Raw genomic sequence first — 25,653 nt, 5'->3', positions numbered from 1 at the left:
GCTACTCATTTTTGTAACATTTCTTTTCAGAGCTTATTTTAAACCCAAGCAAAGCGAATATGCTTGTTTTACCAGAACATTAACAAAATGCTGGTGTCCACAACTCCCATTTTGTATTTCAGAATGCATTTCTTTCTACTGTTCTTTCATTATTAACTGAAAACCTGAATGAAAAGCAGGCTTGCGGGCACCTCATGTGGTCGTGGGGGGCTACCTGGTGCCCGCGGGCACCACGTTGGTGACCCCTGGGCTACAGGAACCAGAGACACATGGACCAAATTGTTTAATACAACACAGGCCATGTCTAGATGACACCAGGGCCACATTGAACATTGTGCATCAGGACCACAGGGATGAGAGCCAAATGGACCAGAATTAGGATCAGTACAACACAGGTTTAGATGACCCAGTGTGGCATGGACTAGGGCTGCATGGATCAGAACCATGTGCCTACAGGGACCTGAGACACACGGACCAGAGCTTTGTAACCTGGTCTAGCTGGTCCAGGGCTAAATGGTCCAAGTCTATGTGATGCAAAGATATGTAGACCAAGTCAACAGGGTACATGGTCTCGGCCCACGTGGTCCACAGAACAGGGCTGGATGGCTCAAGGCTACAAGATTCCTCGCCCATAAACAAAGTCTACAGTTCCCCAGATTTACATGGTCCAGATGGTCCAGGGCTACACAAGCCAGGTATTTACTTGGTCTTGGTCAACACAAAGCAAGTCTACATGCTACAAAGCTAAACATACTGGGTCTACATGATCTGCATCTCGACAAACTAGGTCTAGATGGTCCAAAGGTATAGTAGCCTTTTATGAAGTCTTTTATGACTTCATTAGGAGCTGATCTCCATCATTGTTTCTGTTTACTATAGGCACACAAAAATAAAAATATCCGCGCCTTCTACAATAAGAGCACCAATGATGCAGAATGATGACAGAATTGCACACACACACACACACACACGCACACACACACACACACACTCAGGTGGGTTACAGCAGAGGATTAACAGAACACACACACAAATATATAGTTTACAAAAATCACAGTACGACCTTTGTGACCCTTGACCCTGAAAAGCAATTGCTGACTGTACCTCAGTAGACTTGCTGACCTGATCACATGTGTGCAGCGTTGTGTCGCCATCTCGTGGTTGCTTTGCACATCACAAGCTAAAGAAAGGCAAACAGCAAATATGAAAACACCAAATAAATTAAGTATAAAGTTGCTGTTACTGTTATAATATTATACTGTAGCAACCCTGAAGTTATGCTGTCATACATGTTTGTGTTCTGGTTGTCTGACTGTTTGGGTTGCGGTGAACGCACCGAGTGGCGCGGTGCGTGTCGTTTGGCGTCAGTTGAAGAAAGCCGCTGTTGTATGAGCTGGTATGCTTTTTGGCGTGGCTATGGCCGACAGTAGCCATAGCCTCTTTGCAATGAAAAGCTTGTTGATCAACCACCTCCTCGTGACTTTAATAGCGTCTTTCCAGAGTTTACAATACATATTGCGTAAAGGTGTACTAGATATTAAAGGCAGGAAGCTTAAATCGCGGGCAAACCAACCACCAATGCATTTGAAGTGGTAATGTTTGTTGGAATTGGTACATGTAACTGTTCCCGTGGTAAGACAGTTCTGGAACTATGTGCATTATGGGTTTACATTGACTTTCGAGGCCGACAGCGACGGAAAACAAGCCTAATTCGTCGGAACTTTCTGCTTAGGTTGGTCGCTTCATCGGCGTCGGTAACATCCGCTTCCGCGCAGCTGATCGTGACGTCACTTGCCAACATGGCGGACTGGAACGGAGGTATTTGTTTTGACACGTCAATTCCGAACATTACTAGTAAAAATAACGAAGTGACAGCTAGTTAATGGTCATTTTGTGGGGTTTTAGTATTTAAGAGGAAGCGGCCGATCAGTTGTTTTGTTGTTAACCCGCGAACTGCTGAAAATGCTGCTTAAAGCGTTCCTAACAGGCTAGGTGGTTGACTACTTGGATGTTCGAATAGTAATCAGACGAAGGAAGCCTCAGTGTTCGTATGACATTTTAACAGGTTTTAGGTTGAACATTCATTAAAACATTTTTTCCCATTTCTTTTTTTTTTTGACAGTATCTGCTCAACGTCTGTATTGTAGTGTATAAATCCACATTCTGTATCTGATTCTCTTTTCTCAGACGTAACAGGTGTTAAAAATAATTTATGATATCTCTACCTCTGTAGGCCATGGATCTGTGGAAGACATGCTGGATGCTGAGAATAAACGTCTGGCTGAGAACCTGGCCACCAAAGTCTCCAGGCTGAAATCTGTAGGTCACAACAAGCTACTGTTTAAGTGGGGGAATGAGTTCTGATAAATCCTCAACATTTGATGCAGTCTGGCCAACCGTTGAGTGCTAAAAAGTGTGTTGCTATAGTGTCATCTTGAGTGGAAGAATTTATTTGATGCGACAATTTGTTTCATCAAGCAATAAAGAGTGTAAAGTAATGTCAGTTTAACAAAATGTTTCTCTGACAGCTGGCGTATGATATTGACAGAGAGGCGGAAGATCAGAATGAGTATTTGGACGGCATGGTGAGCTCGTACAAAATGATTAACTTTTCTGATTTAGTCCACATTTAGGCCAACCTCTAAGAAACTAACCCGTGTCCTCTTCCTCCAGGACTCAAACTTCTTGAGTGCGACGGGCCTGCTGAGCGGCAGCGTCAAGCGTTTCTCCACTCTGATTCGCTCCAGTCGCGACAACCGCCGCATCCTCTGCTACGTCTCAGTGGGCCTGGTGCTGCTCTTCTTTTTGCTCTACTACCTGGTCTCCAGAATACAGCGTTGATGCCCTAGGCTGTATTAACCAGCATCATCCTACCCCTGATGCAGAACTGAGCCAGAAGCTGAAATCTGGAACATCATGTCTGACAGATTTTGCTCAAAGACAAAAGGAAAGGGATGGAAAGCAAGGCGTTGATGTGACCAGTAGGTGGCGTCAGAGCAGCTTGGAACCAAAGGCTGTTTAACACTTTGCAGTATCATCCTTCCTTGCAATATAGATATAGAATAAAGTGCATCACAAGAGCTCAATGGAATAATATCAGGATAATATCAAGAAAAGGCTAACATATTACATTTAATTAAGCCTCAGCTACTGAGACTGTGTTAGTTCAAGAAAGGACTTCTCCTAAGGTGATACTTGATCACACTACTATGTAACTCCAAATTTGACTTTGGTGTTGAGTAGAAGTAACAAATGTTTGGAAGAATTTTTTTTTTTTTATCAAATTGGGGTTAAGTAAATGTTTTGAGTTACGTAAATGAATTGGACCTACATATCTAACAAAGAAACACTGTCATTAGCGTGTAGCTAGGTTACCATACACAAAAGTTGAACTGCAATTGGCAGAAGACTGTTATTGGTACATATTTATGTTTTGGTCTTGTTATTAATGTTTTCTTGTTCTGTTCTTCTAAATTGTATTTTAACATTGTCCTTCCTGACCAATATTTAGTGTGAGTATTTCCAGGAAAGAATTATAAATTAAATTCTGCTTTAGGTTAACTTACTTTATACCATTATTTTTTACGCATGCAATAAATTGTTTTAATTACTGAGCTTGTGTAATTGTTTTTGTATGTCTGCACAATCGGTTACTGAATGACTAGTTTATGTATTTCAGTTGAAAGGGTGTTTATTTGATGACTACATTGCATATAGGAATAGAAACATGTAAATAAAGTGACGTAACAAGTTTGCACACATTGTTGGTCTTCGTGTGTCGCTTCGGGTCCGCTCGTGTTCACTCGGTTTTGTCCGGCGAATCTCATTGTGAGGACTGCTAGAAAAAGAAACCCCGGGGAGAGGCCTTTGATTCTTTGTCGGTTCTTTTGTGAAGACATGATTGCTTTTATACTTTATTAGGTTTCTCCGTGTTGGAGACTGCTCACCGTCCCGTGACTCTTCGGTTAAATTCGGCTCCTGTCGTTCGCCGAAGGAATGGACGAGACGGAGTCGGCGACGAAGGCGCTCGGGCTGCATGAAACGCCCATCATCGACGAGCCGTCGGCGGAGCGGGTGGGCTCGGATACCGAGTCGGAGGCCGAAGTTGCCACGATGGCCGTGATGGCGGCACCGGGAAACATCGACATGGGAGCCGAGTCCTTGCCGAACTCAGACGAGGCCGAGTCGGCTTTCGCAGGCAAGGAGGGCTTTAAGCTAGCAGCAGGCCATGGCGCTAAAACTCAAAAGTCTTCTTTTATCCTTATGCTAGCGCGACTTTAAAACACATTTTATAACACATTTTGTATGCTCAAACATGTCATTGTAGCTTTAATTGTTTTTGCTTCAGCATCTAACATTCACGACTTAAACATTTACAAGCAACCTATTCACTTAGTAGAATGGTCTCCAAATTCCGTTTACTTCTTTGATCATTTTAACTTTGCAGCAACTCTATCGGTCTTTAATCATTAGTGACAAAGAAGGAGTGCACTTCTTTCCACAATACACGACAGAGACCGTTTATCGGCATCGACTGCAAATGTGATCACTTCCGTGAATTATGTGATCTTAACTGACGTGTTCCCAGACTGAGTGGCAATGTAGCTAAACCGTTTTAAAATTTTGACACATTTTCAGAAGGCTCAGGGAGGTGCATTTCTTCATTCACTATTCTTATTTTGTGTTTAATTTCAATTCAGTGTTTTTAGGAATGTACTGCAAAAGATCCTCTACAGGACTGTGCACTCTGCTGCTCAAAAACACTAGTAAAGATCAAGAGTTGGTTGTTAGGAGTCTGCTGCAAAAAAAAAGTCTCCAAAGTATGAAATTAAACTCATGGGTGATCTGATGTCAATAAAGGGCCAGATTTGGCTGTGGTGTAGTTTAGTGTAAACATGTGGCAGTGCAAATACTTCTTACATCACAAGATATTTCATGAGATGTAATTCCTGTACATATGCTTGAATGTGTATTAAGTAGTAGTGTTGTTATTGTGCAGAGGTTTCCACAGTAGCGGTCGCAGATGTTCAGGCTGCAGATGACAACGTTTTTACCACCACGGTGAACACCCCTGGAAACCTTCCTGAACATGTGCTGGTACACCACAACATATTCATCACACATCTATGACCACCCCCTAAATAATGTCTGTTTGTTGCAGAGTGGAAGGACCACGCTTCAACTGGGCGAGGGTCTCAACAGCCAGAAGGCCACTCTGATCGTAGTCCACACGGACTCTGGTATCGTGGAGGAAGCTAGCCTGAAATCCACATCGACAATCTCAACAGGTACTGTATTTTCATGTGTTTTCTTAACCAACACATTCTGGAAAACCTGGAAAAAATAAATTCAGGGAAAGAGTGGGAACCCTGTTATTGTATTGTACCACATCGTATGTGTAGTACAGTAAACAATCAGAAAAATCAAACACTTATGCAATCAAACATGTAAAAAAAAAAAAAATTAAATATCTGTAATTTAGTGGCCGTTATGCTGAGGTTTGTGCCTCTCATAATACTGTAAGTAGTCAAATAAAATTGAAACATAGCGGTACAGTCGTCACTTGTTTGTCGCAGTTAATTGGTTCCAGACATGACCGTGACAAGTGAATTTCAGCGAATTAGGATTCAATAGTAATAAATGGAATATTTTCATAGTTGGAGCATAGAAACCCTGTTTATGACTTTCTGAATATGATATTATTATTAGATCTCCGTAGACGTGAAACCACACCCCTTTAGTCACCTTTACACTCCTATTACTCTCTATTTACAACACACTGCTTAACTCTAACTGTAGGCTATGGGATCACTGCAGGGACGCAAGAGATGGCCGCCACTTTAAACATAGCATGCTGCCAAGCTAACTAGTTAGCCTCCGATTTGTTTATTCTAAACTTAAGAGAGAGTTTCAAATGGAGTGGGGAAGGAGGATAAAGAAGCCAAAAACTTACCACGTCCACACAGAATAGGAGGAGAACCTTTTTTCATTATGTCATGTCGGACATGCCATGGTAATCTAATGTAACGTCATGTCTCATGAATGTAACATCATTGACTTCCAGTGACCAGAATACTACATATACTGTAACTTGTCTTTCAATATTTTTTGACTAATAATAGTCCATAGTCAACCACAAAACAGAGGTCAGTTATCAATTAGATAATTTTTGAAAAAACGCACTAGAGTGAGGGAGCGATGTTCGAACTGCGATGTAGCGAGGGATGACTGTATGTACTCAAAAATTCATCCTAAATTGCAGGAAGTGCTGTTCAACACCAATCACGGTGATGGCAGTGATAAAGAAATGTGGTCTCCTGTGGAATCTTTGCGTTTTTACAAAGGATAAATTAAAGAAATTCTTGATCTGCAACTTTATTTTACTTCTTTGGTAAAATGAAATGAGTTTCTCCTTGGTCCATGCCCCGTGTTTCTATAATCTGTATTTTGCGTTCACCTGTTCAAATCCTCAGGCCCACCGACTCCACCCACCCCACTAACTCCTCCCCAAGACAAAGACTCCGCCTCCAAGTATAACTGGGATCCTTCAGTGTACAACAACGAGCTGCCCGTGCGCTGCCGGAACACCAATGGTGTCCTCTACAAGAACCGCCTGGGCTCAGGTGAACAGAACCACACATGTGGGTAGGACGGGCTGTGCCAGAAGACACAGCGTTCACTGGTCTCTTGTTGTGTGTCCAGGGGGTAAAGGTCGCTGCATCAAACACGAGCATCAGTGGTTGACGCCCACAGAGTTTGAGGGTTTGGCAGGTCGGGCAAGCAGCAAAGACTGGAAGAGGAGCATCAGATATGCTGGAAGACCTCTTCTCTGCCTCATACAGGTACCACCATGTTCGAATGTGTTGGTCCTGCCACCCGGATGAACGGTCCTGTCTAATTCCTGGTTTGTGCATGTCTATGCTCAGGATCGTATCCTGAACCCTCATGCCGCTTCGTGTACGTGTGCGGCCTGCTGTGACGACATATCTTTGGTGAGTTACTAGGACCGCCTGTGGTTCTGAGAATGGACCTGATACAACTTTTAACTTCCAATCCGGTACCGATATTGTAACCTTGAATATCGGCTGATACGGATATCAATCCATTATCAGCAGTAATCATATATACACTAGGTCCCCAACTTACAAACACAATTGGTTCCAGATGACCGTTCTGAAGTCGAATTGTTCTTAAGTCAGAGAAAATGTGATATTACCAATGATATAGGTACTACATGTACGTGTATACATATACAGTATATGTGTCTGTATGTAAATATGAGTTTGGATGCAGTAGTAATATTAAACGAGGATAATTAATGAAAAAAATAATAATAAAAATGATATAATAATACGTAATGATAAATGTTTACCTTTGAAGAGGAGTGGTCGAGAATACGTCGTTGTGGTGGAGGAGGAGGAGTTATTGAAAAAGGACAAATCATCGTCGTCGTTAGACTCTTCTAAAAGAGGTAGTGTTCTGTGGGTGGTGTAGAATTAAGCAGGCCTATTAACTCTTCATAAACTTTAATCAGCGTCTTACTGACCTGTTGGTCCCATTAGCAGTGTCACAGTGCCCTCTACTGGTCAAGCATGTACAGTAGCAGTATAAATACTGATGGACCGACTACAAGGCAAAATAAAATAAAATATAGACCAGTCGGCTTGTGTTCGTATCCGCGAATGTTTGCAAGTCGGATGTTCGTAAGTTGGGGACCTAGTGTACTTTTATTACTTATTTTGCAGTGTGGAATGTTGGAAAAAGGTGGTCAAGTGATATCAGAGAACAATAGTCAGCAATGTAGGTATGAAAAACTGACCCATTTACTTCTTTAACAGCTGGGGTATAGTTTTATCCAATGTAGTGGTGACTAGGCATAATATAGCGAGATTGAAGGTGCTCAATTAAGCGTTTAAACCCGACTTTACTCATCACCGACAGGGGCTGGGGGTGATCATCTTTTCTGTTAATTGTCGTCCCTAGGGGGTTTCCTGTGTAACGCTGCTTAAAATATGCAATTAGTCTGGTCGCATTAAACTTCTGCGGTTCTGTTTCCACTGGAAACTTGAGCATGACCAGTGTTGCACTCAGCTCCAAAGTCTTTTTCAGTCTTTAACAAAAAATACACAGGGCCGACATCACTCCTACTCCTTGCTTAACACATTAGCACACGTTGTTGCGATCACTTGGACTCTATCCGGCCGCTGCTGGATAGACGTGTTGTGGAGGAGTCTGGAATAGACTGTTTGTATCGGAGTGCCAATATCAGAGATTTAGGATGCAGGTTTTAGATCTACCGTAATCTGATCCTTTTTTTTTTTTTTTTTTTTTTTTGCTGATATCGGCCCGATAGTCGATATCAGTATTGCATTGGGACACCCATAGACTTGATATTGATCCCCTTGGACCGCCAACTTAGTCATTGTTGTGTTTGTGTCCAGTGTTCCAAGGATGGAGAGTCTCTGGAAGCAGAAACCATCACTATGGTACATTTATTTATTTCTCTTTTTGTTTTTTGCTGTCTTTCATGCCAACATTAACTACTTTTTCTGATGCTCTCTCTGGTCTGCTTTGGTCTGGTCGCTCGTTCCAGAACGGTCCAGTTCGCCTTTTCGTCCCCTACAAGAGGAGGAGAAAGGAAAATGATTCGCCCTCCATTCCCACCAGAAAGGAAGTTTCTGCAAGCAAAAACATCACACTGACCACGGGAACCACATGTGAGTTACATGACCACAGTGTCGCTCTGTGATTGGATTATATGAATAACACTTTCAGCTGTCCTCCTTTATGCCCCTCCCACAGTCACAGTGTCTCCCACGGGGCAGATCACCCCCTCTGGCACATTGACCTTCGAGCGCGCCCCGAGCAATGACGCCACAGCAGCTGCCGCCATCATCTCAGACGCCTCGGCGCAGAGTGAGGTGTTTGCTAACACAGCAGGTACTAACCAAACTTTTAGTCCACTCCAATCCTGAAGGAGGCAGTAATGCTCACTGAAATGGTTGAGCTTGTTGCCCTCTGATTTATATGGCTTATAAATCTGATGTTCATGGATGTCCACTAGGAAAAAAATAACTGATTGGGGGAGGGGACCATGATAAGTGTAAGACGATAAATAGATGTATAGGTTGTTCTCTGTAATGATCTGCAGAGGGGACATCACTCCTGCAGCCTATTCATCATCAGGAGCCGGAGAAGAACCGCAGAGTTCTGATTGGGTCCCGCCTTGCTGTAATTAGATCTCAGGAGACGGTGGTGCAGTGGATACCTTGTGAATAATGAGGCTCCGTCATGGTACTGATGGCAGATGGTGGTCTACATTCCATCTTCCATACATGCCCCTACACAAGTCAATTTTAACACTGTTACCTCAGTTAAGGAAGAAGTAGAATGTATCAAAACTACTACAGTCTCCACAAAATGTACATTTGACAGAAGATACAAGATCTATTGTGAAAATATGGCAGACGTTTTTCTTGGCCTTAAAAGTCCCATATTATAGTAATTTTGCCCAATTTTAAATAAGTGCCAGAGGTGCTACAATACTGTATTGTCCAATATCTGGAAATCATGCTGGAATTTAGACAATTTAAAAGTTTAGTAAACCCTATTGGAACACACTGTAGCTTTAATGCCAATGAGCAGTGTTTGTCCACACCAGTCTCTGACAGTGTGTGTCTCTAAGAAACGATATCATGTACTTCATCCACTTTTTACATATACTGTACACTGTAGCGCTGCACTTACCCAACATAAAAGTTGCATTACACTAGTATACTGTAGCGATGTGAGCTACAATGCTAACATTACACTGAAATTTTAACAGCAACATCATGCTATGTTAGCCTATTTGCTGAAGAAAAGCAAAATGATCCACCTTACAGCTCCCACGTCTGTAGCTGACTGATGGGTAGTTAGCAGAGCTTTATTTTTCATTGTACACGTTATTGCAAAATAAGCCTCGAAATTTGCAGAAACTGTCAATGTGAAAGACGTTGCTCGAAACATGAAAGCCAAAGATACAAACTTTTTCTAGCTTGTAAATAAACACAGTTGGAACCTTTACCGGCAAATGTAGCTGAGGTCGCACAATTTGGTTCAGCCGAAACTTTTGGAAACGTACGCCCCTAGTCTATCATAATATAAAGCGTTAGCAACACTAGCATAGCAACGTGAGCTACAGTTCTAACATTACACTCCCACTCCGGGCTGTATTTTAAAATGTGTAGGGAAGCCTGCTTTTTCTGTCAAAAGTGGTGCAAACAAGTGAGGGGGATGATAGATTTTTCACAACAAAGTCTCTTTGGCGTAGTGGGAGACATTTAAATCTCCCCCTTGAGCTTAAGTTGAACCAAACTAGGTTGTAACCTTGAAAAATAAAAAAAAAAAAAAGAAAATCCCTCAAACAGCTGGAATAGTCAATTTTTCTCCACGTTGTGTTTGAGCATCTGATGGATGTCCACTTACTTATGGACACACATGTCCAGGTCAGCTGAGAAGGAATCTTTCACCATGAGATTGTTAGGAAGAAGTAGGTCACGAAGTGGACATATGGAGACCACGCTAACCTAGATCTGCTCTCTCTCTCTCTTCAGTGCTGACAGCCTTGCCGGCCCTGGCAGTGTCTCCCCAGGCCAAGATGGCAGTGGCGGCCCCCTCAGCCACACTAGTCAGCACGCTTGAGGTGGGGCCTGTGGTGGCGGCGGCAGCGATGGGGCCGCCATTGAGCGAGGGCCAGAAGAACCCCTGGCAGGGCCTGGAGGACATAGCCAACACGCTCATGAACAACGTGCAGCAGCTGAAAGTGTTGATTGAGCAGGCCAGGAGGGACGCCGCTGGGGTTAAAGGCCAGGGAAGCCAGAAGGAGGTGAGAAGATGGACTGTCTCAGGTCATGCAAACAAAAATACAGGGGGTCACAAAAATATTTTTAAAAATTTGAGCAAGAATTGCCTACTAGGCTATAAAATGTTTTGGGAATTGAATGTTTTGGGAACCTTATATATTTATTACTCACTCAGTGTGCCTCTGTGTGTTCAGCCTGCTGTTAGTCAGGCGTTCCAGAATCCGATTTCTTTCCAGCCGTCAGACGATTCAGAAGCCAAGCGGAGCACGGATATCACCGAGATCATCATTAATGTATGTTTGACACTCTTTATCACATTTTCCTTTACAACAGGGGTGTCAAAAGTTTTTGTACCGATGGCCGCCTACGTAAAAATCAAAGGATGCAGGAGTGCAGGGGCGTTTTGATATTTTTAATTTTATAAAAAAAAAACAACAAAAAAGCCCCAAAAAACCCCAAAAACTACTAATGTATTTAAAGGCACAACTGTGTTATGGGTGAAAAGGGGTATTATTATTATTATTATTATTACTTTTTGCTGTTTTTTTTCCATTTTACTTCCCCAATATGCCACCGGCCAATACAAAAACAAGCTACGTGCCACAAATGTGCCCCGGGCCACGCTTTGGACACCCTTGCTTTACATCATTGCCACACCAGTCAGTGTCATAGATTTGCATCATGTGACCTCACCAGGAAAGACATTTTAATGAACCATGCAGTTACTTATTTTCATTTTTTCATTCACTTGAATGTTTATTTTGGTACTTCAAATGTTCATCTTCTACACATTTAGTGTTTAAGAAATTATTTGCCCGCCAGGTAAGAAAAATTAAAATACCTTCTAATTGTGCTTTCATCCAAATTTATATTGGAATACATAGGAACACCCACAGGATGTCTGATGCGGTACACTGTGGTTGTCTTGAACCACCATGTACTGTATGTGCCGTCACTGGTCAAGCAGTTAGCAGTTTGAGCGTCTTTTTCTTTCACACGTCACATCTTTTCCACCATGTTTCATGTTGTTTCGTGTTGTTTCCTCAGGAGATGTGTGTGAACTGTGGGCGCGTGGCCCTGAGCGAGTGCACGGGCTGCCACAAAGTTAACTACTGCTCCCTCTTCTGCCAGAGGAAGGTAAAACAAAAGTTTGTGTTCATGAGGCAAGTACAGTAGGTCTTCCGAGACCACCAGTAAATAGTGAAAAATACATTGTACATATATACTGTATTATTATGGTGTACATTTTATGCTTTATCATCACATAATTGTAAAAGAATACTGATTTGGGGTGAATGAGATGTTTTCTACCAAAAACACCCTATTTCCGGAGAGAACTGTTTGCAAATGCTGAATATGCAGGGATCCACTGTAATCCACTGTATAGTGACAAGTAGCATCTCTTCGCTTCATTGTGCTTGTTTTCCCCTTGCAGGACTGGAAAGACCACCAGCACACCTGCTGTCAGTCAGGAGGTGGGGGGGGCCTTCAGGAGGAGGAGCCAATTAGTTTGGACAAAGTTAAGTGAGGGCAGGTGTGGCAGAATCCGCCTGCTTGTACACAGAAAGGCTCTTTAACGTGTGCATGTCCTCTGGTGGAGACAATTTTGTATTTATGTAGAAGGTGTACTTTATGAAGTTTAATCACAGCAGCCCCTGGTGGCCATGAAGGAAAACTTCATATTGAACAATATTTATTAACTCTGGAGGTTTGATGAAGTACCATGTTCTGGTCTTAAGGTTTGCCAGTCATGTTGTAATCATTTTCTGAATTACTTGTTTAATGTAATTTTTTTTACATTGTTTACTTCCACATCATTTGGTTTGTTTGACCCTGAACTGAAGTTACAGACGACAGAGTTGAAGAACCAAATGAATTTGGGTGAATTCTTTTATTCTGAAAAGATGATTATAAAATAAACTCCTGCCTGTGGAGCAAAGGTGACGCATGTCTGCTGAAGTGTTCCTTCAAATGAAGCTTCTTTGCAGGTTGTACCAAAGTAGCACCTCACACGAAGGCAGCAGGCTAAAGCTTTTAAAGAAGCAGAAGCATCTCCTGCACTCATGCGTCCAAAACAAAAAGTCCACACAGCCAGTCAGCAGTGTACTCATCTGGTGTGGAAGGAGCAGCAGTGGTGTAAGAACTTTTTGAAGAACCTCCTGAACTCCGTGTTGAAGACTGTGTATATGATAGGGTTGAGTGCGCTGTTGACGTAGCCCAGCCACGTCACCACGCTCATCACGACCGCCGGGACACGGCAGCCCTGGCAGCGAGCTCTCAGAATGTGGAGGACGAAGAAGGGCGTCCAGCAGAACAAGAAGACGCCTGTGTGGTGAGAAGAAGAATAAACCGTTGACGAGCTGCGCTCTTGATGAGGTTGGAGTGATGCGTTTCTTACACTTGCAGTGAAATTTTTGTGAGCAGCCCCAAAATCAATGGAGGTCTTGAACGTTACAGTGAATGTTCAAATTCCTTCTTGATTGGCCTATTCTTTTTTGGGCTATATGAAATATATGGGCAATATCAGTAAATGGTGGTCACACCAGATACTGACTTCCCCAGATCTTCCCAATACAATAAAACCCCACATTTTGGAGTGGCCTTTCGTCTAAGGCAGACCTGTGCAATAATCATGCAGTCTCATCAGCATCTTGGTACGCCACACCTGTGAGGTGGATGATTATCTTGGGAAAGAACTGCTCACCCACTCAGATTTGTGAAAAATATTGAAAAAGTTTGAGCTCTGTCGGTTCATTTCATGAAAGATGAGAGCAAAAACAAAAGTTATGCATTTACAATGATGGCTCATGATGAAGACAATGTGGTAGATAAAATCATACATTGTTTCCATCCTGCTTGTCTCTTAAAAATCCAGTGATCTTAAATTGAGGCCACGGCTGGTTAATAAGGACCAGTCAGGTGATCTTCACAAGCAGGTCTCCTCCAGCATTACTTTTCACACTACAGCTCGTGTCTGACCAGGTTTTACACAATAATTGGATTTCAGATTAAGGCGCTGCAGGATTAGCTGCTGCGTGCGAAAGGGAAGCACTTCTCTGCATTAGGACCCAACGGCAGACGCTATTAATAGTGTGGCCTTTTCCCAATGATGTGTCAGTGCCTCTCCACAGACATCAGAGGTGGAGGTGAGGTGTGGAAGGTACCTACCTATATTCATGCTGCCTCAAGGTAGACCGCAATGAGGGCATTACTTGGCTGGATTTACACTACATGCCTCAGGTGACCCAATTCTGATCCCCAAAAAATATAATAAAAATATGTCAAGATGGTAAATTAGCGGTACATTAAATATGATGTAAATATGGTACATTAGATATATTAAATATGATGTAAATATTGTCCATTAGAGGAACATTAAATATGATGTACAGTAAATACGGTACAAAAGAACAGTGGTGTGCAGTCAGGGCCAGCAAGGCCTTCGCTGCTGGCCTAACCATTATCAGAAGCACTGACCTACATTTCATTGGTCGTATTTGTTCCATTAAATTACTGTACATGAATTTATTCCCAACAGTCTATTATCTTCATTTTGTAGCGCGTTTCTTGGCTGCACTGCTTCGTGGTGTATATGTATGTCAGAATTTTTGTCCAATCAGATTTCAGCTTCTGTGTGTTGCTAAATCATTGTAATCTAATCTGCCCAGGGCCTTCAGCATCTGGAGTGTTGGCCCCTATCACATACACGTGATTAGAGATGGGGCTGTTGTTTTTTTTTAGCCAATCAGACTTCAGATTAGTTTCTTGTGGCCAGCTAACCGGCCCATCATGACATCAGCACTTTTCCGTCCTCTAATTGGTTGATGGAACAAGACTGTTCAACAAGCCAAATTACCCCCACAATGGCCGACTGAGGAGGAGGAAATTTACATCTCTGGTGAGTGGATGGATTTTACTTAAAGGGTTTTATACTTTTAGCATGTTATTAGATAAATATTGATTGAACTGCTCAGATGATGTTGTAGTGTAGATGTTTAGAATTGCCTGAACCTTTAATCACCGAGCGGCTGTATTTATGCTTGGCACATTTGGCTGAGCGCCAACTTTACAAGCACCGTGTACTGCCGATCACCGATGGATATTAGTCACTGACTAAGTTAATAACAGTAATGTAAGTCAGGTGTAATGGTGACTATGTAGTTGAAGATAATGGGATTTTATATTATCGGTATCACTAATGAGTATCGCGCTACATGGTTGACAGAGTTCGAAACCCCGCCATGCGCATATTTACTGTTATCATTTTGTTGTTTTCATACTGGCGTACATGTTGTCTGGCAAAAAAAAATTCTGACGGGCCCACTGAAGGCCCAGGTACCAAATGCATCACCCACCACTGCATTAGAGGCAAATTAAATATGTAATGTGGGTATTAAATATGATGTAAATACAGTACTACAATAAATATGTAAATGTGGTACAATAGCGCTACAATAACCAGGGGTGCTCCGATCGATCGGCCACCAATCAGTATTGGCCGATTTCCGTGAAAAAGCTTGCTTTATAACACTGAGCACATCCAGCACATGAAATAAGCTATGAAAATAAATGTTGCAAAAAGGAGTAGCCATTTTCATTTTGTAAAAGTAGCTCTCACAAAATGTTGGTGACCCCTGATATAGCCAAAAGCACATTTAAAAATGTACACGGGATCGGTTTCAGTATCTGTATCGGCTGATTGCAGTTATGGATGATCGGTATTGGCAGCATAAAACCCTGATTGGAGCATCCCTACCAAAAAATATTTTAATATGGTACATTAGAAATACATTAAATATGATGTAAATAAAGATACTGTACATTGGAGGTACATTAAAAGGATGTAAATATGGTATATTAAATATTGAACAGTGTTCTTACCTACGACCACAGGTAGCACCTTCATGGCCTTCCTCTCCCTGCTGTTGATCTTGGCTCTCTTCCTTCTGTGATGGTCAGGATTGAACTTTATCTCAGCAAAGCTCACCGTGGGGACAGGCCCATCTTTGCACTCTGTGGGGAGGGGAGACCTCTCCAAGGACGGGAAGGCGTCAGGCTCCTCTGGGGTATCCGTCAGTTCTCGCTCAATGATGGGAGGCAGGGGTGGCGGCAGCCCAGCCAGCGGTGGGAGTGATGCGGCAGCCTCCTGCAGCTTGCGGCAGGCCTGGATGCTGCTCCTCAGCTTGGCCTTGCGGGCCTCTTCCCAACGCCGCAGGCCGCGGAACATCCCACAGTAGAGCAGGAGCATGATGGGACACGGGATGAAGAAGGAGCACACAGACGAGTACAGCACGTAATTGTCGTTCTCCAGTTTGCACTCGCTGGGGTCACGGCCTGGTACGTCGTTGATGCCGAACATGACGGGCGAGGCCACCGCCAGCGCCAGGACCCACGTGGCCGACAGCAGGACTGCTTGACGCAAGTCCACGTGCTTCCTGTTATAGTTGAGGGGGATCAGCACGGCGATGAACCTGCAACAACACAACCTTTTACAACCTGCTACTCCTCAAAATCATCTACCTGTTGACTTTAACCTCCACCAAGCACAGAAGCACTCGTCCATGCAAACCTCCTCCATCTGTTTCTTGTCTATTTCCTTAAATCACGGCTATGTTCATTTGAAACTCCAAAAAGCCTCCCATTGTCCCCATCCATCCACATTAGCGTCCTGGCCGCCTCATCAGTCTCTGATGTAATCATATTTTGCTGAGTAAGTGCATCAGATTTGAGCTTTTCCGTGGTTTTAGGCCTCTAGCATCATTGTTCAGCTTGGCCATAATCTCATTCAGTGCCACTAACGAGCATGGCGTCCTCGCGCTCGCATTCTTCACTGGAGCGTTTGTTTGCGCCCACTCTGCTTTTAACAAAAAACGTATCAGGGACCTTCAAGTGTCAAGTCTCTTTACTTGGTGGCCATCTTGATCACGCCCAGTGCTAGGGGGGTGAGGTGGGTCTGTTTCTTATTAACTTACCAGAGGCAAGAATTGCTCCTATCTAAATCTAAGAATAAGGATCCTTGACATAGAATAAAATGCCGAGACTGCTCAGTGGGGAAAACTGCTATAACCACAGAACAAGAAAATGAAACATGCCTATGAAAGCGATACACACTGGCTGCTCATAATATGGCTAAAGAAGAAGAGAATGTGTGTTTCCGTAACAGCACATGCAGTATAATCTCCACTGCCAGCTTGTCACGTGACATCAAAGAGTGAGAACAGTTGTTTTTACCTTTTAATACACAAAGTCATTTGTGTTTTTTGTTTTACCGCTAACGCAGCTTCACTTCTTTTTACACTTGTACAACATTTAAGAATGTTAAAAGGTGACCTAAAACGAGAGATGCTCGATGTTGGCTTTCTTACAGATATCTGATATTGTCCAGCACTTCATTACCGATACCGAAATCAACAGACATGGATGCGGATACAGGCAGCAGCTCTTCAATGAACAAATACATTATACTTATTCTACTGCAGGGGTCGGGAATCTTTTCGGCTGAAAACGCACATATTTTTAAATGTATTTCCATGAAAGCCATATTTTTTTTTTAACACTAAATACAACCAAAATGTGTGCATTCTTAAGCAAGTCCAACAATTTTAGAAGATAAGTCTCTGAATTTATTCTTTTTAATAACGTTCTTATACTGAATCTAACCAATAATAAATAAAATACATCTTACCAGTAATGCGACTTCTGGTGCTGCATGGTTTTGCTCTGTAGTTTTCCTTCTTTTTGCCATCCGTTTTGTCAAAAGGGTTGGTGCTGCATAATTAGCTAGCTGACTATTTGATTAAAGGATGGAAGTTTACTTCTTGACCTCTCAATAACCCGTGTAGGCTACTGCATTATCCAGTAATGATCAACTTTTGATGTCTGGCCCGGAAAATATCGGAAGGACAGCTGACAGCATTGGCTCAGGCCACCCGCATTGAGGTAGAAAATGGATGGATGGATTAAAATGCCTTGGAAAGTTTTATATTTTGGTTTGGTTTGGTTTGGTTTAGTTTATTTGAACATGAAGGTTACAATGGAATACATCTCATGAATCATTTTTTCACAGTTCCACATGTCCAAAAGGAGTAGGAAGAAGCAAAGCTTATTATTTAATCCTACCCCCCATCTATTCTACATCTAGTACAGTACATGTTGTTCACTTCCTGCATTCCAGATCATGTTTTCTGTGATAGTCAGAATAATACATAATAGATAACGGTAAGACAAAAAAAAAACAAATAAATAAAAATAAAAATAAAAAATAAATAAATAAATATTTAAAACAAATATGAACAAAGAACAAAACTTTTTTTTTTAAACAAAACAAAAAAAAAATAAATGAATGTTACTTTTAACACTGTGATTTCTGTAATGTTTTACTTGAAAATGTCAGCGAAAAAAAAAAAGAATATATTATAGTGTTTATCAAAATGTCAGATGCAGTCATCAAAAGAGGCACGTATGGCTCCCGAGCCAGAGGTTGCCTACTCCTGTTTTAATGTGATGCCACCGGATGCATTTCACAAATAAACACTGTTTATTAGACACGTACTGCAATCTGCAATACAATTTAGAAATAGAAAAAGGGCCAAAATGCTGTGTGATCCTGAGTGATTCTTGATTAGGAGTATTGAAGGAAGACTCCTTACTCCCCCCTCACATAACCAGCCCAGTACCTGTTCCATGGTAATCAGAGCTACTATTTATTTAGCAGACGTGAGGACTCGAGTCACGCAACTTCGACTCGAGTCACAATATTGATGTCTTTGACTTGACAATATCAAAAGACTTGCCACTTGACTTGGACTTTGACATTAATGACTTCGTAATTGACTCACGACTTTATAGTCTGATGACTTGAAAAGATTTTCAGTGTGTATGTTGTAGGGCTGGGCAATTTTATCATCTTGCAATATATACAGTGGTGTAAAAGTGTTTGTCCCCTTCCTGATTTCTTTTTTTTCTTTGCATGTTTTAAATGTTTCAGATCATCAAACAGATTTAAATATTAGTCAATGACAACACAACTGAACACAAAATAGAGTTTGGAAATGAAACTTTTTATTATTAAGGAAGAAAAAAATCCAAATCTACATGGTCCTGTGTGAAAAAGTAATTGCCCCCTAAACCTAATAACTGGTTGGGCCACCCTTAGCAGCAACAACTGCAATCAAGCGTTTGTGATAACTTGCAATGAGTCTCTTACAGCGCTGTGGAGGAATTTTGTCCCACTCATCTTTGCAGAATTGTTGTAATTCAGCCACACTGGAGGGTTTTCCAGCATGAACCATCTTTTTAAGGTCATGCCACAGCATCTCAATAGGATTCAGGTCAGGACTTTGACTAGGCCACTCCAAAGTCTTCTTTTTTGTTTTTCTTCAGCCATTCAGAGGTGGACTTGCTGGTGTGTTTTGGATCATTGTCCTGCTGCAGAACCCAAGACTGTTTCAGCTTGACGTCACAAACAGATGGCCCGACATTCTCCTTCAGGATTTTTTGGTAGACAGCAAAACTCATGATTCCATTTATCACAGCAAGTCTTCCAGGTCCTGAAGCAGCAAAAATAGCCCCAGACCATCACACTACCACCAGCATATTTTACTGTTGGTTTGATGTTCTTTTTCTGAAATGCGGTGTTACTTTTACATACACACACCTTCCAAAAAGTAAAACTTTTGTCTCGTCAGACCATAGAGTATGTTCCCAAAGGTCTTGGAGACCGTAAAGATGTTTCTTGGCAAAATTGAGACAAGCCTTAATGTTCTTTTTGTTCAGCAGTGGTTTTCGTCTTGGAACTCATGCAGCCATGCAGAACGTTTTTGGCCAGTGTCTTTCTTATGGTGGAGTCATGAACACTGACCTTAACTGAGGCAAGTGAGGCCTGCAGTTCTTCAGATGTTGTTGTTGGGTCTTTTGTGACCTCTTGGATGAGTCGTCGCTGCGCTCTTGGGCTCATTTTGGTTGGCTGGCCACTCCTGGGAAGGTTCACTACTATTCCATGTTTTCACCATCTGTGGATAATGGCTCTTACTGTGGAGTCCCAAAGCTTTAGAAATGGCTTCATAACCTTTTCTAGACTGATAGATCTCTAAGTTTTAATGGAGGGGGCAATCACTTTTTCACACAGGGCCATGAAGGTTTATTATTTTTCGCCCTTAAGTTTCATTTAAAAACTGCCTTTTGTGTTCAGCTGTGTTGTCTTTGACTAATATTTAAATTTCTTTGATGATCTCAAACATTTAAATGTGACAAACATGCAAAAATTAAGAAATCAGGGAGGGGACAAACACTTTTCACACCACTGTATAAATATTTTGTTTCCAAAGAAAGTAGGAATCTGACCGCTGCTACTGTCAATATGGCTAGCATTAGCAAGTTACCGAGACGCAGACATCTTCCTCTTCCGGTTCACACAGTCATTATTTTACTTTTAATGTTCAGCACCTCAGTGCTTAAAATCAGATGTGTGGGAGCACTTTGGCTTTAAAAAGGAGGGCGACACTTTCATAGAAGCATGGTGGTTTGCAAGCTGTGTCGTTCGAAAGTAAAATACTTTCAGGCTACGAGGAACCTGAAAGGTAATCCAAAACAGAGTACGAGTGTCACTTGAATCATTAGCTATTTTGGAGAAACCATGGTACGATGTTTATATAACCGAAGGTTTGAGGATGCCCGCTGATGCCTTGGAAGTTCAGTGTAAATAAAGCAACAGTCAAGGGACCTTCTCAACACACACAACACACTTCTGATGTTCAAAATAAGAGCGCTTTGGTCCACATCCTGTTTACTTTTTAAAAGGCTTGTAAGCCACAATTTGCATTGTTTCAACAAATGTAACTGAATTATCTCATCACATCTTTGATTCATTTTGGCCAGCATTAAGCTGTTGACTCTGTCCAGTCAGAGCCATAATTTAGTGTAACTGGTCCTTTCACTTTTCATTTCATCCAATCGAAGTCAATGGAACACTCACAAGATGCCACCAAAATCACTGTCCCTTTCAAATTTTTCAGGAAATGATGGGAGTATAACGAATTGTATCGAATCCTATCATTTTGTCAGCTGAATATCACAATATATATCTTAGCGTGAGCTAAATATTGTGTATCATATCGTATCGTGAGATTAGTGTATCGCTACAGCCGTAGTGGGTTGAGTAAAATGTGTCCGCCTTCAAAGTGTTCACCTCATGTGATCGTCATTATGTAATTTCCAGTAAGAAAACATATTTTCCCACTGAATCTGCTTCACTGCCTCCTCATTTGCCTCATCTATTAACGTCCAATCATGTTTAAGAACAAACGAGGTTGTGGATTACATTTCTGTGCACTGCCTAAATCCTGAATGTTATGTCAGCACCGTTTTTCTGTGACTAAACCTTGTCACACTGCTCTTATTTATTTAAAAAATAAAACCATTCAAACTGCATTCACTGTATTTGTCAAATTTACAGTAATAGATAGTTCCATTGTTAAAATGGAATTTTATTTGGTAAACACAAAACAGTCCTTATGACTTGTAAGGACTCAAATTTCAAGCCCATGACTTCGGACTTGACTCGACTGGTCTTGTCTTGTCTTGAGTTGAGACTTGGCTTGAGATTAAGGACTTGGGACTTGCAAAACACTGACTTTCTCCCACCTCTGCTATTTAGGGGAAATCGTTACAGTCATTGCAAATTGCATATTTACAACCCTAAATTGAAACTTGGAAATAATTCCAGATTGCGGACATTGTGAGGTTATTGCTCTGTGACGCACGTCATCACTGGCATGACAATGTCCTTATCGGCAGGAAAAAAAACACACCCAGATCCGATATCTAATTTTTATGCCGTTATTATATTGGTCATCCCGAATTGAAACATTGTACGGGACACTTGAAGCTTTTAGGATCGCCACAGTTGGACCCTGGGAAAGACTATTTCTATGTCCATTAAATCCTATGAGGAAAATAGCGTATACAAACAAACCAGCGACCACCTTAAGAGCTTCCACAGCATTTACAAACCACACAGGTCCAGCTTTGTGCAGACCATACTGTATTTCCCCATGATGCCTTGTTGCTTTTCCCCCGGCAGCGAGTACTGACCTGTCTATGCTGATGGCACACAGGTTAAAAATGGAGGCGGTGCACAGCATCACGTCCATGGTCATCAGACCGTCGCACACGCCGGTGCTGAGTGTCCAGATGCCTTCCTGGAACTGCAATGCAAGGACACGCCCAGTGAGTACACACATCCACTCAGTGGACAATTCTTTAGGTACACCATCTAACAGGACCCGATCCAAACATTCAGCCTGTACAAAGACAATATTGACTTTTGATTGACATGATTAGAGATGTAATCATTTACCAACATATTAATACATGTACAGTACTTGTTGTCATTATTTTGTATCGGTACAACATGGGGCCTCCCAATCCGTCAACCTTGGCCCCTTGTCCTAGTTCACAGTGACAGCAAAACAGTTAACAGGGTTCATGGATGGACAATAAGAGAGTATGACATTATGGAGTTGAATGGTATGAGGTTGTTGCAGGGGGCGTGGCTTAATGACAGTCACCAGGAGTTTACTGGGCTTTGAAAATGTCATCAAAAGTAAATACAGGATAACACCATCTTGCTGCAGGGGGCGTGGCTTAAATACAGTCACCAGGAGTTCACTGGGCTTTGAAAATGTCACCAAAAGTAAATATATACAACTATGATTTCAGAAATGTCTGAGAGTAAAAATCTTTAACATAGCAGCTAGCTTAGTGGGTTAAAAATATATGTTTTTCTTTATTTTTCTCAAGCTGCAGCACCTTCTCGGAAAACCTCTTGCACTCCACAGTGCAGGCACACCTCATATTCTGAAAAGAAAACCTTTTACGCGTTCATCTTTTTGTGCACCTTAGTGTATGACAAAAAAAAAATCCAAATAATGTCTGGTGGGATATATTGTGGTTGTCTAACGCCATGCATTTCTTGTTTAGTGTTATTTTCTTGCCAGGGAAGGCATGCATACATGGTTGGTGTTACTTCAGGTCTTGTGCACCACTAAAGTTTTACTGACTCAAACCACAAAGGGCCATGTGGATCATGAGGACCATGGTCAAGTTCTCACAAGAAATAATCAACATAAGCTCAAAAAGTAAGTTGAAGTCTACAATGATGGCAGCCAGTCCCATTGATTATTAGACATGTAGCTGGTTATTAAAAACATGTAAATGATTGTTAAACAATGGTTAGACATATAAATGATTATTAAATATGTTAGACAGAATGATTGTTAAATAAATGATCCACGTAAATGACTATGAAATAACTGTAAATATTAATACATGATTGTTAGACAAATGAGAATTAACATGTTCAATTATAATTAAATACATGTAAATTATTATTGAATGCTCATTAAAGACATGCAGACTATTACATGCCACTTAAATGCTGACCTCAGAGTAGACGAAGAGGGGCAGGACGAGGACAGCCAGCATGAGGTCTGCCACGGCCAGGCTGACGATGAAGTAGTTGGTGGTGGTCTTCAGCGCCTTCTCCATCAACACGCTCACACACACCAGCAGGTTACCACCTATGATCACCACGATGAGCAGCACGCCGAACACCAGCGCTGCCACGTTGTGTCCCCCTGCAGCGGTGGACTCCCCTCCTGACACTCCAGACTCCTCTACAGAACCCCCTACAGATCCTCCAGCTGCGCTCACGTTGGCTGTCATCTCCACAGCCGCGGCTCCTCTCCTCCGTCCCGGCCTCTCATGAAGGACGGGGAGGCTGGTGTTCGCCGTGGCGGTGCCTCATTCTTGGGGACGCACCTGACGCGTAAAAGTGTTCCAAAAGTGGTTAATTTGAAGACAAAAAAAACAGCTACAACGTCACCGTGTGGCTAAAACGCATAACATCGCACTTAAAACGCCACCGGTGATGTTGAAAAAGAACATTTTGATAAGCATGACGATCCAAAAGTTTAAGGAGGCGCTGGAGGACACCCGCTCCCCGGGTAGTGTGAGGTGAAAGTGTCCGAATGAGAGTGCTCTTTGCTCGGATGTGTTTACTTGCAGTCACCCTGGAGGCCACCGAGGCCAAATTTGCCAATTAAAGCCGCTTATCAGCTGCGCTGTACGATGTCTTTCAGCACTCTCTGCCCCGCTGCGGAGTGCGCATGCTCAGACACACAGAGAGCGAGAGAGAGAGAGAGGAGAGAGAGAGAGAGAGAGAGAGAGAGTGCGAGAGAGAGAGAGAGAGAGAGAGAGGGAGAGAGAGAGAGAGAGAGAGAGAGGTCACACAACACCAATCTTATCCGGCCATTCCATTAGATACACCGTCTCATGAGATCCAATCCAACAGCTGCATCACAAATGTTGCCTTTCCGAAGCTAATAATGATCACTTTGGACTTCAGTATAAATTTAACAATACTGACAACTGTTTCTAATGTTTTGGTTGACTTTTTGTGGTTAGCAAGGTATTCGACCTTCAATTTGTTGTTTTGTTTTTTTAAAAACATTTCTAAATGCTAGTAGAAATGAAAATCAAGCTGTGGCCATCACAACACCTTCCTTTAAGTCACTTTGTAACTGTCATACAAGTGTCAAAAGAAATCAAGCAGTGTTACTAGTTAAGGGCAAAACAATGTCACCAAAATGTTTTTAAATGTAACGACACGCCACTTTATTGTAAAGAATCGTGATGGAAATCTAGCTGATAACTTAGCTAGCTGATAGCAGGTCTAGCTGTCCAAAGATCATGGATTGCGTCGGAGTTTTCCAGTGTGTGGCATTTGATCTTAATGTAATTCTCTAATCTCATTAGACTCTGACCGAGGAATGTGGCTTGTTTGAGGGGTGGAAGAAAAACAAAACAAGTACGTGTTCTGAGCCTGCAGGGCCTGGCAGCGTGCACGGGAAAGCACCATCCAGTTAATGAACAATTGTTCTTCACTTTGAAGCTGTCAAGAATAGATGAGCAAGACTTCCTTCCAAGTGGGATTGTTTCATTTCACTAAACATGCTTTCATTTGTGGCGACGGTGCCTGATGACATGCACCTGTTTTACATCTTATGATGATGATGGGGCATGCCAGATCTTCTCTGTGAAAGTCACGTCAGCCCCTGGCGCTTATTGTGCGATTAACCTTGGTAGGACATCTTTTCCAAATTGGAACAGTCTTAATGACAAACACTTAAAATACACACGAATACGCCTGTCATTTTTGCATGATGAAAGCTACAAAGCAGCGAGCCTCTCGTGCCTATCTTTGTTTGGAGATCAGTACTGTCAGAAACAGCTACAAATGTTAAACCATGTATCATGCATCTAAAATTAAAGACAGACATAAAATAAGCCGCCATGGGGCCAAAGAAAGTTGCAAATGCCAGCAATTTGATAAAGGCAGAGAGAAACACACTCCTTTTTGGCTCCTCACCATCTTCACCAACAAGTCTTCAATAAAGGTAAAAGTACAGTAATATTAAATGTTCTAATTATTTTGAAGCGTTTTCTACATCTAAAACTATAGTTCACGCCCCGTATGTTTGCTTGCGTGACAGTTTGGTTATTTTACCGTTTTGTGCATTTGTTTTGGTTTCGGGCTCTTATTTTGTATTTACTTCTTGTTCTGCTCCGTTCAGTTTCCCTTCGCCTTTACTTTCTTGTTTCAATGCACCTGCTCCTCATCTCTGTGTGATTATTTACTTCAGCCTTTGGCGTCAAGTCCTGTGTTGGTGTATTGAGCACGTTATGTGCATGGTCATCATCTCTGCATCTCGGAGTCGTCGTCAGCAATTACAACATGCCGTCCCGTGAC

General features: G+C 42.1%; 3 protein-coding genes across 8 annotated transcripts; 2 read left to right on the top strand and 1 right to left on the bottom strand.

Moving 5' to 3' along the window:
• The first annotated feature begins 1,373 nt into the window (after positions 1 to 1,373).
• On the top strand, positions 1,374 to 3,614 carry bet1l (Bet1 golgi vesicular membrane trafficking protein-like). 2 transcript variants are annotated; one of them, XM_054776531.1, is made up of 4 exons: positions 1,374 to 1,396; positions 2,234 to 2,319; positions 2,529 to 2,585; positions 2,674 to 3,614. In XM_054776531.1, the coding sequence occupies exons 2-4, from the start codon at positions 2,254 to 2,256 to the stop codon at positions 2,839 to 2,841; spliced, it is 291 nt and encodes a 96-aa protein (XP_054632506.1). In that variant the 5' UTR covers positions 1,374 to 1,396; positions 2,234 to 2,253; the 3' UTR covers positions 2,842 to 3,614. The 2 variants fall into 2 exon arrangements, with proteins under 2 accessions (XP_054632506.1, XP_054632505.1); XM_054776530.1 differs by lacking the exon at positions 1,374 to 1,396 and adding an exon at positions 1,773 to 1,818.
• A 207-nt stretch (positions 3,615 to 3,821) lies between these two features.
• On the top strand, positions 3,822 to 13,046 carry deaf1 (DEAF1 transcription factor). Of its 5 annotated transcripts, none has more exons than XM_054776523.1 (13): positions 3,822 to 4,198; positions 5,000 to 5,061; positions 5,162 to 5,288; positions 6,474 to 6,623; positions 6,703 to 6,842; positions 6,927 to 6,992; positions 8,442 to 8,486; positions 8,594 to 8,717; positions 8,803 to 8,940; positions 10,596 to 10,867; positions 11,039 to 11,137; positions 11,892 to 11,981; positions 12,280 to 13,046. In XM_054776523.1, exons 1-13 carry the CDS (start codon positions 3,997 to 3,999, stop codon positions 12,370 to 12,372), a joined length of 1,608 nt encoding a protein of 535 aa, XP_054632498.1. In that variant the 5' UTR covers positions 3,822 to 3,996; the 3' UTR covers positions 12,373 to 13,046. The 5 variants fall into 5 exon arrangements, with proteins under 5 accessions (XP_054632498.1, XP_054632497.1, XP_054632496.1 ...); XM_054776522.1 differs by having other exon boundaries at positions 5,000 to 5,091; positions 12,280 to 13,045; XM_054776521.1 differs by having other exon boundaries at positions 5,000 to 5,097; positions 12,280 to 13,045.
• LOC129181381 (D(4) dopamine receptor-like) lies at positions 11,311 to 23,983 on the bottom strand. Its single transcript, XM_054776528.1, has 4 exons — positions 23,286 to 23,983; positions 21,936 to 22,048; positions 15,726 to 16,315; positions 11,311 to 13,169 (listed from the first exon to the last, which is right to left on the bottom strand). The coding sequence occupies exons 1-4, from the start codon at positions 23,565 to 23,567 to the stop codon at positions 12,952 to 12,954; spliced, it is 1,203 nt and encodes a 400-aa protein (XP_054632503.1). The 5' UTR covers positions 23,568 to 23,983; the 3' UTR covers positions 11,311 to 12,951.
• Positions 23,984 to 25,653: the final 1,670 nt, after the last annotated feature.

The sequence above is a fragment of the Dunckerocampus dactyliophorus genome, chromosome 5 (assembly GCF_027744805.1).
Source record: "Dunckerocampus dactyliophorus isolate RoL2022-P2 chromosome 5, RoL_Ddac_1.1, whole genome shotgun sequence".
NCBI classification, from domain to species: Eukaryota; Metazoa; Chordata; class Actinopteri; order Syngnathiformes; family Syngnathidae; genus Dunckerocampus; species Dunckerocampus dactyliophorus.
Note: the sequence above shows the minus strand (reverse complement) of the source record. Positions and strands in the feature narration are given on the sequence as shown.

Bases quoted from the DNA above. Each gene is read 5' to 3' on its own strand.
- LOC129181381 (XM_054776528.1), bottom strand. From the start codon at position 23,567: ATGACAGCCAACGTGAGCGCAGCTGGAGGATCTGTAGGGGGTTCTGTA. The intron at 22,049-23,285 runs GTCAGCATTTAA...CTTGCATTGCAG, and splicing joins CCCTCTTCGTCTACTCTGAG to TTCCAGGAAGGCATCTGGAC. The intron at 13,170-15,725 runs GTAAGAACACTG...CTCACCACACAG, and splicing joins GGTGCTACCTGTGGTCGTAG to GCGTCTTCTTGTTCTGCTGG.
- bet1l (XM_054776530.1), top strand. The intron at 2,320-2,528 runs GTAGGTCACAAC...TTTCTCTGACAG, and splicing joins AAGTCTCCAGGCTGAAATCT to CTGGCGTATGATATTGACAG. The intron at 2,586-2,673 runs GTGAGCTCGTAC...CTCTTCCTCCAG, and splicing joins ATGAGTATTTGGACGGCATG to GACTCAAACTTCTTGAGTGC.
- deaf1 (XM_054776521.1), top strand. From the start codon at position 3,997: ATGGACGAGACGGAGTCGGCGACGAAGGCGCTCGGGCTGCATGAAACG. The intron at 4,199-4,999 runs GCAAGGAGGGCT...GTTATTGTGCAG, and splicing joins GGCCGAGTCGGCTTTCGCAG to AGGTTTCCACAGTAGCGGTC. The intron at 5,098-5,161 runs GTACACCACAAC...TGTTTGTTGCAG, and splicing joins ACCTTCCTGAACATGTGCTG to AGTGGAAGGACCACGCTTCA.